Here is a 13,675-nt window from a genome sequence, read left to right as displayed (position 1 = left end):
ACATTTGAAAGGTTTTAAAACTAAAACAATCATTTAACACCCAGTTATTAATCAATATTGATGCTCTTGGTGATATTATGACCCGTTTATTGGTTCTCCTTCATGTCAGTCATCCACCATCTTTATTTTTCATTTTGTTCACCACAAGTCAGGTGGATCTTCCCCTGGAGAACTCCTCATCAGTAACCGAGTTGTTTTCTACAGAATATATCCTAAGGTTTGAGTCTCCAGTGGATTTCTTGCACTTCCCCAGTTCCCACAGCCATCGTAAAGACTGTTGGAGAGCCAGTCTTAGCTCTCTGCACCGCAGGGCGTAAAGCAGCGGGTTGACTGCAGAGTTGAGCAGACAAAGGGTGCTGCAAAAAGCAAAAGCTCTCTGTTGGGTAGTAGTCAGGACAGTGGTGACATCAGCCAGCATGAAGGAGAGTACAGGAAGCCAGCAGCCCACCAGTATGAGCAGAATAAAGGCAAAAGTGCGAGCCAGCCGGATATCCATCCTCATATGGTTCGGACCTGTCCCCGCTGCACCCTGGAGGCTGGACAAGGATGATTCGTGGCGGTGGGCCTTCCACAGGATGAGACCATAAGCCCCGAGGATGAGTGCCAGAAGCACCAGGATGAAGCTGGTCCAGCAGACCAGATAGCCCCGGCTAATGTAGGGGAACAGGCGCGAGCAGGGTGGAGTGAGACGTGTGGGACACCTCCAGCCCATAAGCGGCAAGAAGGAGATGATGATGGTGATACTCCAGAGAACCAGAAGGCTCAGGAGGGCTCGGCGGCGTGTCAGTAGAGCCTTGTAACCGGTGGCATGGTAGATGCAGAGGTAGCGGTCCAGAGCAGTGAGCAGTAAGCTCCCCACCGAGTTGGTGAACGCCAGGGTGACTCCACCTAACTTGAAGAGATAAGCATCCTGGCCGTCACTTTGGTGATAGAGGTGAAAAAACAGGAAGCTGGTGGTGAAAAAGCAGCTGGCGAAGACATCAGCTAAAGCTAGGCTACCGATGAAGAGATAGGAGGGCCGCTGTCGCAGGTTGACTGTGGTGCCAATGACCACCAGAACCAGAACGTTTTCCATCAGGGTGATTGGACCGGCCAGGAAACATATGGAGCCGATGGCCGTCCTTTCTGCTTCTGTCAGGACCATGTAGCAATCCAGGTTCTCGCACGACCCGTTAGCTGTGGAAGATACAAAAGTGTGAAAAAGTCTGACGAGTGGATCACTGAGCTAAAGGACATGATCATCAAAAACATTCATGGTGTTGTACCCATTGATGATGAGGTGTCTTTGACTTCTGCAGGATCTGAAGATGTTGGAGCCTCACGATTCCATTTCACTCAAAACCGAGTGCAAAATCTGATCAAAGGTAATAAACATTTTAGTGTTTGAATGTATTCACAAACGGAACTTAGTTAAAAAACTGCATTTGATAATTTGGTCAAATAAATCCAGTACTTCTCTTCGATTCTGATTATTCCATTTGACATCAAGACGATGAAACCAGCAACTTCCTGTGGAAAAGGAAATGAAGACAATGATGCAATTGCTCTTTCCTGCTTGCTCAATATTTATTCTGGAGCTAAAAAGAAACGTTAATGTTTGAAAGTGAAGACGAACGTTGAACGATGATCACTTGATGGGTGTGCCAGAAGGACGGCTGTCTGAATTTAAAGTGAGCCGAGAACCAATTCATGCTGAAGGCACAACTTATTTTTAACCTTTCTAAGAGCTTCATCTCTGTGTCTGTCATGTAGAAACAGTTTATCCAATTAGCTTCATTTTGAACACTTTGTAGTGCATGTTTAGATCTATTGAATGCTGAAGCAGCTGGAGAGACGTATCTGCAACCTCTGAGTTGCACAAAAATGTCTTAATCCTTCATTATTATGTGATAATTTTTCATAAGTAAACTAATAGTAATAAGTAATTTTGCTATGTTGTTAAAGACACAAGACAGAATGTCAGCCTGTACATTTGCATGATGGCTGCCCTCTTCTGGAGATAGAGGAAACTGTTTAAAGGGTAGAGCAGGGGTCTGCAGTCTGCCGCTCTGGAGCCACATGTGGCTCTTTGGTCCCTTCACAGCAGCTCTGTCGCTTTGACCAAAACTAACATAAAACTGACATTTTTTTTTAGGATGTTATATCCACAAAAGACTAGTTTTACCAGTTTTCCTGTCAATTCCTTTGCAAATATGTGGATACTAGTACTAATATACCGAGTAAATTATACTCCCTTTAACTTTATGCTTTATTTCTTCAAAGTAAGATACTCAATTATTCCACAGTTTAAAAAAAAATGCATAAGCCTGCACAGTTCATAGTTTTTTTTTTTATTATTTTTTATTGGCTATATATATATATATATATATATATATATATATATGTTTTAAGAATCCAGTCTTCTGTGATAGACTTGTAACCTGGATATGGGCACCAGTGACTCCCTGCAACCCGAAAAGGAAGAAACGCAAAAAGACAATGGATGGATGGAATCTATTTTTTTCTTTTGTCTTAAACTGTAAAAATATCAATAAATGTTAACAATCATTGGATGTTTTTAGTTTTATAATGTCATACGTACAGGCTAAAAAAGCCCCCTCTAACAAACTTAAAGTGGCCCATGGGCCACCACTTGATAATGACAATTGTAGCAGGTTTTGCGACTCTGGACACGTTTAATTTAGAGAAAGAAAGGGCAGAAATGGCTCTTTTGATCATAAAGGTCGCAGACCCCTGGGGTAGAGGATGATTAGCCATACCGTAAAGCAGGAGTTCTCAAACTTTTTAGGGTTCAGTGACCTCCTCACAACCCTCATGTTTATTAAATTATTTACTTCAATTAGTCTGTTTAATGCAATGGAAATATTTGTGCAATATAAATACACAAGACCTGTTCTATAATAGTGTTAATGCAATTTTCATACTTTTAAACATGGGGTGTTTTTCATTCAAGACGCACTGAATTAAAACAATAATAATTTCATTTTCCAAAAATTACAGTTTTGAGAAAATTAACAGTATCAAAAACACTTAAAAACGTTACCTTTTCACACAATGAACATAATAACTGGATCACCACTTCTTCAAATTATTACAGAAAACTATTTATATAAAATTGAAAAGAATCATAACAGCAGCAGTCATTCCAAGTAACAGGACTTAATTTGTAAACTGATCAATGCCAGAACGCAAATAGCAGGTTGGTCGGGGGGGGGGGGGTCCTCCCCCAGAAGTACCAGTAGCTGTGATTTCCTGCATTTGGTTTATTTTAACATTGCTAAACATCTACGTGCTTGTAAATTTTATTTTATTTTTTTGCAGACCCCCGGGGATCCAGGAACCCAGTTTGAGAGCCACTGCCTTAGAGTGTACCATTAATACATGAAACCATCTGCTGTGTTGGTTTTGTTTTATTCTGAAGAAGCCTGGATTTCATGACAGAAGAACCTGAGGATTCCTCTCAGCGACCTCACCAAATTGTAGCCAAATATGTTTAAAAATGGCCGAGTGAACCCACTTTTGTATTAGCTTTGGTAACCATCTTGATTTTTTGATTAGTATTCAGCATATGTCAACTACTACCACACCAAATTTAAGCTCAGTATGATAGAGTTGTACTTTTTTATGAGCTTTGGTGGCCATCTTTAATTTTTGATGAGAGTTCTGTCCACTGAGGAGTTGCTCCGCTAAAGATGTGCTCATTCTGCCATTTGTTGCAATCAAGTCACATGACTTTTCAACATCCACAGCGTTGTATAAAGTACCTCAAAGGGACACTTCAGTGAAAGTACAAGTATCTTACCATAAAATTACTTTGGTAAAAGTTAAAGTTTCCTTTCAAATTATTACTTAAGTAAAAGTCTTAAAGTATCGGACATTTAATGTATTTAAGTATCAAAAGTAAATTTCTCTTCTAAAATGTACTTAATGTAAGAGTAATAAGTCAAAGGTTAGAATTTCCAAAACAACATTTATTGGGTACAATATCCAGTGACAAAAACTTGAAAAGTTTGAACTGAACAATGAAAGATTGCTCTTTAAAAAGTCTGATTCTAATGAAGTATATTCATTCAACCTTTATTAACAAAGCTGTTAGAAAGCTCACAGGCTTGTTTACTGAGCTAGCTTCTGTTTGGTTATGGCTTGTTTCTTTCTGAATAATTAATAATATAGAATAGTTTAAAACAGTTCATGTCCTGGAGAACACCAAACTTCTCATTTTTAGCAGCTCCCGTCATTTTCACACCTATCAGGAATGTGTCTCCACTGTGAGTCAACAAAGCTCTATTGTAACGAATACTATCTGCATATGCATCTAGTTTGTTCACAGCTGGAGCTGCAGGTTTCACACAAGCCGTGGGGGAGAGGCTGGTAGACTGGGAGAACAAACACACATTGCCCAATCAGATTTCTTCTCATTTTAAATTGTAGTAACTAGTATGGTTAAGAGAAATGTATTGAAGTAAAAGTACACATTTTATTGAGGAAATGTAGTGAAGTAAAAGTGAAAGGCACTAGAAATGTAAATAACGAGGTAAAGTAAAAATATGTCAAAATTCTACTTAAGTACAGTAACGAAGTATTTCTACTTTGTTACATTACAACACTGAACATCCATCGTTCCATCTTTTTTTCTATGCACCTGCTTAACATCTGATGTCATTCAGGTTATTTTACTTTTTCAGAAGCTCAAATAAAACTTACAAGAAGAAAATAGTTTTCAAATTTTTCCAACATGTTATTATTTTTTGAGCAACTGGAAGTTGGTGTAATGTTTTAATCTAATTGATTTATGTCTCCATTGTTCAAATATCTTTTTCAGCTCTATTTCCATTTGGAAAATGCGTACTGTGTTGGCAAATAAAAAAATATTAGATTACTTTCTAGTGAACACCTTATATTTCCTAAGTACCGTGCAGTATATTGGGTAAATGGGCTGAAGAACTGTGAATGTTACAACACGTCCAGTTTTGCTACTCTATGGTGAAACAGTTTCTGACAGCCCTCACTTCAGAACCTTCTGTCCATACAAAAACAGATTTGCCTGCAGGGATGTGCACCTAAAACCTAATTTAAAGATTAAAAACGTTCATTTGGTCATTCCATTTTTGGCAAACACGCTGAAATACAATCTGCCAATCACTTCTTGCTCCCTGTCAAGATGTTTCAAAATAAGCTGTGCCATAAAAAGAAGGAAAATCATTGCTTGAAGACATTTTTTTAATAATAATGGCACAAAAAAATACAATAACTATGTTGAAAATAGTAGATCTACCATCAAGCTGCACAAAATATACTCATCAAACACATTTTAGACTTCACTTATGCTTCTTTCATCTAAAATCAATGTTGCATGACAGCGACAGCTCAAAGGTAATGAAAGCTTTACAGCATCTCTCTGGAGAACACTAAAACAAACAAACAAACAAACAAACAGATTTTTAGCAGCTTACCTTGCAGTTTATTCTTGCTTGGTTCAGGAGAAATGATTTACTGACGTTATCAGAAGCAGAACAACTGTAATGTGACCGCACAAGCGTGATTGGTGGCAAAACGGGCATGTGCGTGCGTGTGTGTGTGTGTGTGTGAGTGTATAAGGGAAGAAGATAAGCAGAGTGTGGCCACGATAACACGAGAGGAGGAGAGCAGTCAAAAATGCACAAATTTCTATGTTTGACGTAGTTACAGCTAAAGCACATCAGATTTGTAGACGTTTTTTGTGTTAGCTGAGGTTGATTAACTGCGGCAACCATCTTGCGTTAAGTTGACTTCCAAAGGTTAATCAGAGGTTTACATTTCTAATGGTTTTTAGGATATTTTGTTAACAGATAGAGTTGACTTGTGGAATCAATTAGTGCTTAAAGTATAAGTTAGGCATGACTTTTTTCTATAATGTGCCAAATTTTAGCTCATTATCTGAAAATATTGACTGAGTCACAGCCATTTTTATTAGCTCAGGTGGTTTTGTTGTTGTGGTCATCTTAAATAGGGTTGACTCTAAACTTAATAAGCTGTAGCTGTTCACCCTTTCACCTACAGTGGTGGGAAGTAACCAGTTTATGTTCATATGTGTCACAACAGGGAACAGGAGTGAAGCCACTAACCCAATTAAAAGCTGTGGTGTTAGGGGTAATGGTTTCTGGCAATCGTTGCTGAGGACTTCATGAAATACACCGTGGTCATAGCTTTTCCTCTGACTTCACTGTTTCCAGTTTCAGAGATTCAGAGAGATTTATTTGTCATTCGCATCTCATGTGGTACATGTGGTGGAACAAGATTATGTACACAGAGTCCCAGTTACATCCAACAATAAAATGTAAAAGAAAAACAGTAATACGATCTAAGATATGAACTAAGAAAAACTTCAACTAAATAATACATTAAGCACTAATAGCATAAAAACATTACATCGAACAGCAGCACGAACATGAGACTGTGTGAGCAGATGAGCACGCATGAACACAGCAACATGAAACAGATCAGCAGCAACATGAAACAGATCAGCAGCAACATGATGTGATTTTTCACAGTGATTATCCTGGTTAGATATTCATGAGTTTAACAGTCTCAGGGTAGAAGCTGTTTCTCAGTCTAGTGGTTCTACACTAATGCTCCTTAACCTCCTTCCTGAGGGGAGCGGGACAAAAATTGTATGTGCTGGGTGAGTGGGGTCCTTCGTGATGCAGGTGGCTCTCTTCCTGCGTCTGAAGGTGTAAATGTCTGTGATGGTGGGGAGGCTGACTACAACAGAATTCTGTGCAGCCTTCACCACTCTCTGCAAAGCTTTTCTTTCTGCTGTGCAGCCTCAATGCCACACGTTGATGCTGGAGCACAGGATGCTCTCCACTGCCCACCTGTAGAACGAGGTGAGGACTGAGCTTTTCAGACCAGCTCGTCTCAGACGCATGAGGAAGTAGAGTCTCTGATGAGCTTTTTTGATCAGGCTGGTGGTGTTGTTGCCCCAGCTGGGGTTGTCATTCATGTGTACACCCAAGTACTTGTAGCTGGAGACCACTTCCACCACAGATCCTCAGGGGGTGTAGGTGTGTTTGTTCCTTCTGAAGTCCACAATCATCTCTTTTGTCTTCTTCACATTGATGTGAAGGTTATTCTCTTTGCACCAGCTCTCCAGGTGTTCCACCTCTTGCCTGTAGCTGGACTCATCATTGTTTGTGATGCATCCCACCACAACTATATCATCTGCAAACTTTACAATTTGACAGCCTGGATGGGTAGCTGCACAATCATACGTGAGCAGAGTAAACAGGAGAGGGCTCAGCACACATCCCTGAGGGGAGCCAGTGCTGAGGGTTATGGTGGAGGAAGAGAAGTTGTGGATCTTCACTGACTGCGGTCTGTTGGTTAAGAAGTCTAGTACCCAGTTGCAAATGGAGGGGCACTTTTTTTTCTTTTTGCACTTTTTGTTGCCACGACCTCACTGTCCACTTGATTACACTGGGGTTCTGGAAATATTCTCTTCTGAACTTTAGTTTCCAGCAGCTTCTTGCCAAGATTGGCTCGACGCCACAGTTCAGCAGCTAATGAATGTTTAGCCTTTTATTTAAGTTATACACTGAGCCAAAATCTTGTGTGGTAGAAGCTGAACCTTGACTTCTTTGTGTAAAGGTTTGGCACTAACATTGGGATTTAAGCATCCATCCATCCATTATCTTTACCCACTTATTCCATTTTGGGTCACGGGGGTCGCCGGTGCCCATGTCCAGCAATCACTGTGCGAGGGGCTGGGTACACCCTGGATGGGTCGCAAGTCCATCACAGGGACACATAGAGACAAACGAGACAAACAACCATTCACTCTCTCACTCACACCTAGGGACAATTTAGAGTTACCAATCAGCCTAACATGCATGTTTTTGGTCTGTGGGAGGAAACCGGAGCACCCGGCGAAAACCCACGCATGCACAGAGAGAACATGCAAACTCCACCCAGAAAGGCCCCTGGACTGGGGTTTGAACCAGGGACCTGCTCATTGAGAGGCAGCAGCTCTACCAGTTGTGCCACCGTGCTGCCGGGATTTATCCAATCCAATTCAATTTAGTTCAATTCAATTCAAAAATACTTTATTAATCCCAATGGGAAATCAAGTGTTGTCGTAGCTCATCATCCTGGTTTCATTCAAGAGTTGTTATAGATGCTGATTGCTGTGGGAAGGAAGGATCTCCTGTAGCGAATCTGAAGAATCTTGCCACAGATACTGATCCGTTGATCCCGATCCAGCTTGCTGTCAGACCCGATGGACCTCTTGGTCCTCCTGGGCAGCAGGACAGTCCGAATGCCGGAAGAATTCCTCCCTGAGCGATGGTCACTCCTCCTAGCAGTCTGCCGAGCTCTTCGTCGCCACAGACAAGTCAAGTCAAGTCAACTTTATTTATAGAGCACATTTAAAACAGAACCTGTTATCAAAGTGCTTAACAACAACAACAACAACAATCAATGAGTAAAATTAAAGGGAGAGAGAAAAAAAAAACAGGTGCCGAGGGATGATCCCGGTCCTCCACAAGTCAAGTTTCCCACCAGCTCCAGGATCTTGGCTGTCAGGTAATCGAGCACCACCACCAGGTTGATGGGAATTCGTCCATGGCGCCTCCTTTTCAAGTCATTTGGGATTTGAGACTGTGAGGTATTTGAGCTTTTGAGATGTTAATCAGCTGCTCCTGGTTGTTAAAAAACACATTGTTGCCATGGTTACGCATCACCATAAATACCCAAAAGTAAAAAGGTTTCAGTAAAAATCCTTCCAGCTGCACAGCATTTGATGCCAGAGAAAGTAATCATCCAAACAAAGCGATTTACATCGAGAAAAAAGAGGAATTACAGTTTTCAAAAGCAATAACTCAGAATGAATGTAATAGATCCACCCCGAGCGGCACAAATCTTGAATATTTTTGATCAAGTTTGATTGTTAGCAAAATATTTGTGTATTTGTTTGTTGACATTGGGTAATACTGCTGGAATAACAACAGGAGGAAGTGATGGACAATTTGATGACTACACTGTGGCTGAGTTATGAAACTTCATACTGAGCTGGGAAAAGTTTTTAGTTCGTTATTCCCTTTTGACTTTATCAAGCAGTTTAATCCACAATTTAGGTTTTTAGTTTAGATCACGTCCCTCTGGTAAAAACAAAAATACATTCTAACAAATTAAACAGTTTTCATACAGAGCAATACCTGAGGCTTTCTGAGATAAATTAGAAACCTATTTCAGTCTCTAAACTTGGAGGGAAGTGTGCTAAAAACAACCCACACAATTAATGCCTAGGACCAACAAATTTGTCATGACTAATGACAAAAAAAAAGAAATAAAAAAATTTATATATATATATATATATATATATATATATGAAGCTCATATGAACAGGGTGATGTTTTATAAAAATGTTTTCTGGTTCACAAGATATGTTTTCTTCTCCAATGACCCATCAGATAAAGACAGTCAGGAGGCAGTAAATGTAATTAGTAACTGATAGTGCTGCTAAAATAAGATTTCCTCTCTGTCTTTGTCTGTCCAGGTGCAGCTTAAATACAATGGACAGCAGGACAGACTAAAGCCATCAATGTTCAATTATTCCTAAGATTACATCATCTTGTTGCACAACAACACGCCCCACCCCACTTCAAAAACCATCCTTGACTCAGGCATCAGGCCTGTCTTTTCTGCTAAAGATTGATTCAGCTTGAATCTATTAATAAAATGTCTTCCCCTCATTTCCAGAACACCAGATCTTCTCTAAGCTTTATCCGATCAGTGATGTGAAAAACAAACAAACAAAAAAGGTCACATTATTACAAACAATAAATAACCGCTGTATATTTACAGGTACAAGCCAATCAGTACAAGTACTGATTGGCTTTTACCAATTAGTGAGGCAGAAGGATCAGGCTGGAAAGGATGTGCAACAAGTTAGGCTTGTTAAAGATAGGAATGATAATGTGGTTTGTGCTAAATAACTCAGGTAGAAAAATCTAACAAAGTTAAGCCAGGTCCTCTGCACGGTTTCATTTTGTTGAAACATTTCGTCTTTCATCCAAAAGACTTCATCATTCCAAGAGGCCACAATAAACTCTGTCTTATAAATAGCACCTTCTAGTGGATCAACCAGTTTGATGGTGCTCAGGTGGTTTCTGTAGTTCACCCTATCCCTCGCCACCTGCCCAAACTCTTGATCTAGCTTGAGTTTTAGGATCAGGATATTTTAAACCACTTTGGCCCCTGAGCACCATCAAACTGGTTGATCCTCTACAAAAAGGTGCTATTTCAAAGACTGAGTTTGTTGCAGCTCCTCTGCCTGATGAAGTATTTTGGATGAAAGACAAAAAGTTTCAACAAAAAGAAACCGTCCAGAGGACCGGCTTAACTTTGTCAGATAGGAATGGTAATATTCTAATAAGTGAGGAGAGCATGATGGGAAAATAAAAATAATACTTTGAGGAGCTAATGAATGAAAAGAATGAAAGGGAAAGATAAATAGAGGTCATGGAAACTGTGCAACAGAAAGTGAGAAAGATTAGGGAAGGCGAAGTCCGTAAAGCTCTGAAAAGAACGAAGAAGTGGAAGACAGTAGGACCTGATGACTTACAGTGGAGGTTTGGAAATGTCTTGGAGAGATGGCAGTGAGGTTTTAACTCAAACGTTCAATGACATATTTGAGGGTGAGAAAATGGCTGAGAAATGGAGAAGAAGTGTACTGGTGCCCATTTTAAAGAACAAGGGTGATGTACAGCATTGTAATAACAACTGCAGGGGAATTAAGTTAATGAGCTATACAAAAATCTGGGAGAGAAAGAGTTGTGGATGCTAGACTTAGATGAGTGGTGACAATTTGTGAGTAGTATGGTTTCATGCAGAGAAAGAGCACCACAGATGCCATCTTTGCTTTCAAGGATTCAAGGTTCTTTATTTGTCATACACATCACACGTGGCACATGTGGTGGAATGAAATTGCGTACACAGGCTCCCGGTTACATCCAACAAAAGTTCAAAATGTAAAAGAAAAACAGTAATAAGATCTAAGATATGAACTAAGAAAAACATTAACTAGAAATACACTAAGCACTAGTAGCATAAAAAAAAACAATACAGAGAGAGGAGGTGTGGTATTGCATGAATAAATCTGGAGTGACAGAGAAATATGTTAGACTGACAGGGCATGTATGAGGACAGCAGGACAGTGGTGAGATGTGCTCTAGGAGTGACAGATAGCTTCAAGGTGGAGGTGGGATGCATCAAGGATCAGCTCTGAGCCCCTTCTTGTTTGCTCTGTTGATGGACCGACTAACAGATGAGGTCAGACAGGAATCCCCGTGGACTATGATGTTTGCAGATGACATTGTGATCTGTGGTGAGAACAGGGAGCAGGTGGAAGAGAGTATGGAGAGATGGAGGTATGCATTTGAAAGAAGGGGAATGAAAGTCAACCGTACTAAGACAGAGTACATGTGTGTGAATGAGCAGGAGGTTGGTGGAACAGTGAGGCTACAAGGAACAGAGGTCACAAAGGTGCAGGACTTCAAGTATTTAGTTGGAGTCCACTGTCCAGGAAAATGGGGAGTGTGGTAAAGAGGTCAAGAAAAAAGTCCAGGTAGGATGGAGTGGGCGAAGAAAAGTTTCAGGAATGATTTGCAACAAAGGGGTGTCAGAAAAGATCACAGGAAAATACCGTGATGTCTTGAAACACTTTGGCTGTGGCTGCCTGCCTGGGAGGAGTCGACGGGGGAGAGGACGGCCCCCAGAAACCATCTTATCACCAGCAAACTGGTTGGTCCACTGTAGGAGTGTACTGCTTAGTGGGGACGACAGTTTGTTTCTGACTCCTCAGACTGATGAAGCCCTTAGGATGGAAGGCAAAATGTCTCTCAACCAAAATAGAAACTGTCCAGGTGACCTGACTGAACATTGTTGGGTCAAAGGAAAAGTTTACAAGCCACTTGTGAGACCAGCTATGTTGCATGGTCTGTAGACAGTGGCACTGACAGGAGAAAGAACTGGAAGTTGCAGAAATGAAGATGATGAAGTTCTCCTTAGGAGTGACAAGGCCAGATAAGATTAGGGATGAGATCATCAGAGGTACAGCACAGGTTGAACAACTGGGAGATAAAGTTAGAGAGGCCAGACTGAGATGGTTTGGACATGTCCAGAGGAGGGACAGTGGGTATATTGGTAGAAGAATGTTAGAAATGCAGCTGCCAGGAAAAAGACAAAGAGGAGATATATGGATGGAGTTAGAGGACATGGAGGTAGTTGGAGTGAGGACAGATGATGTCAAGGACAGAGTGAGATAGAGGAGGACGTCTTCGTGTGATTACCCCTGAAGAGGGAAAAGTCAAAAGAAGAAGCATACTAACAAGGCTTGGTTATACAATCTTTACACTTAACAGCTATCATGTAAAACCCATAATTTTGTTACTTACAAAGTATTTGAATTGTTTCTATATACAGTCAGTTCTGTTTGACCACCATCCAGAACCACACATTAGGTTATTAGGTGTCTCTAAACTGGCCTCAGATGTGAGTGTGTGTGTGTTTCGTGTCTTCTTGGTTCTTGTCTAGAAAACGATTTACTTAATGAGTCCAATTACAGTTATCAGTTCATTTCTTCTCTAATTATGGCATATTTAAATAGTTATTCTAGGTTAAAAAAAATCCCAATTTAAAGTACTACTATCCCTGATTTAAAATGAAAATGCTTTATCAAACTTCTCACAGCTAACTCAGTTTTGTTTATGAGGAAAAATATCACACACACCTGAAAAATGCTTTTGACTTTGAGGTATGGAAAACAAACAATAAATACATACTGGAAATAAATTCAAAAAAGAAAATATGTGATAAGCTTTTCCACAAACTTAACTTTTTCTTATTCAACAGACACAACAAAGAGCTTTGTGTGTGTGAAAGTGTCGTTCTCCAAACAGTTCTATATTTTTTCCAACTACTGTTTTTTTCAATATTTAAAAAAGTAATTGTATGTCCCTGTCCCACATCGTGTGTGCCTGTCCTATACAGCAACAAGATCAAAGTTTATCCTGTAAAATTTATTAATGCATTTCTATGACCCAAAAAGGAAGATGCAGATAAAAGATGATGGATGGATGGATGGATGGTTTATTTTATGTTTCCTCAGTTTTCTTAGTCACTAGATGGCAGTGATGTGTGGACTGTTAATATGTATTCCCTCAAGAGTACTTTTATTGCACAAAATCTCCTAGTTTTTAAGTAAAAGCACCAATTTAATTCCTCTGTGTGACCGGATATTATATGACACCATATATTAATGCTGAAGCACCAGACTATAACTGGTGTATGTGTAAATGTCAGAGCTTTGTACAAGCTACAAAAAATAAGACTCCAGAAAGAACAAGGATATATATTTTTTCCTATAAAGTTGTTTTCTTTTTCTAGTTAGTTTATTTTGCTTTTGTCTAACTTTTGATTTTAACCAAAATACTTGGTATTTAAAATTTTAAGAAATTAAAACATGAGAAATGTTGAGAAAAGTCACAATTTCCTGCAGTTGATAATAATTTATGTAAAGGTATGCTTTGACTTCCTATTGTTTACGCGCCCCTCCCCCCAACACACAAACACACACACACACTCACATATATATATCTATCTATATCTATATATCTATATATATATATATATTTATATA

At 39.8% G+C, this 13,675-nt stretch overlaps 1 protein-coding gene across 1 annotated transcript; it reads right to left on the bottom strand.

The window, feature by feature from the left end:
* Positions 1–148: 148 nt before the first annotated feature.
* Positions 149–2,816, bottom strand: cnr2 (cannabinoid receptor 2). The gene is made up of 3 exons (XM_037676569.1): positions 2,760–2,816; positions 1,266–1,317; positions 149–1,176 (listed from the first exon to the last, which is right to left on the bottom strand). Exons 1-3 carry the CDS (start codon positions 2,814–2,816, stop codon positions 149–151), a joined length of 1,137 nt encoding a protein of 378 aa, XP_037532497.1.
* Between the last annotated feature and the right edge of the window lie 10,859 nt (positions 2,817–13,675).

The sequence above is a fragment of the Nematolebias whitei genome, chromosome 5 (genome assembly GCF_014905685.2).
Source record: "Nematolebias whitei isolate Nwh7 chromosome 5, NemWhi1, whole genome shotgun sequence".
In the NCBI taxonomy this organism is placed as follows: domain Eukaryota; kingdom Metazoa; phylum Chordata; class Actinopteri; order Cyprinodontiformes; family Rivulidae; genus Nematolebias; species Nematolebias whitei.
Note: the sequence above shows the minus strand (reverse complement) of the source record. Positions and strands in the feature narration are given on the sequence as shown.

What these genes read in the sequence shown, in the direction of transcription:
- cnr2 (XM_037676569.1), bottom strand. Translation starts at nt 2,816, where the DNA reads ATGAGGGTTGTGAGGAGGTCACTGAACCCTAAAAAGTTTGAGAACTCC. An exon ending in TTGAGAACTCCTGCTTTACG is followed by an intron (nt 1,318 to 2,759) that starts GTATGGCTAATC and finishes TGGAATCGTGAG; the next exon opens with GCTCCAACATCTTCAGATCC. An exon ending in AGACACCTCATCATCAATGG is followed by an intron (nt 1,177 to 1,265) that starts GTACAACACCAT and finishes TATCTTCCACAG; the next exon opens with CTAACGGGTCGTGCGAGAAC.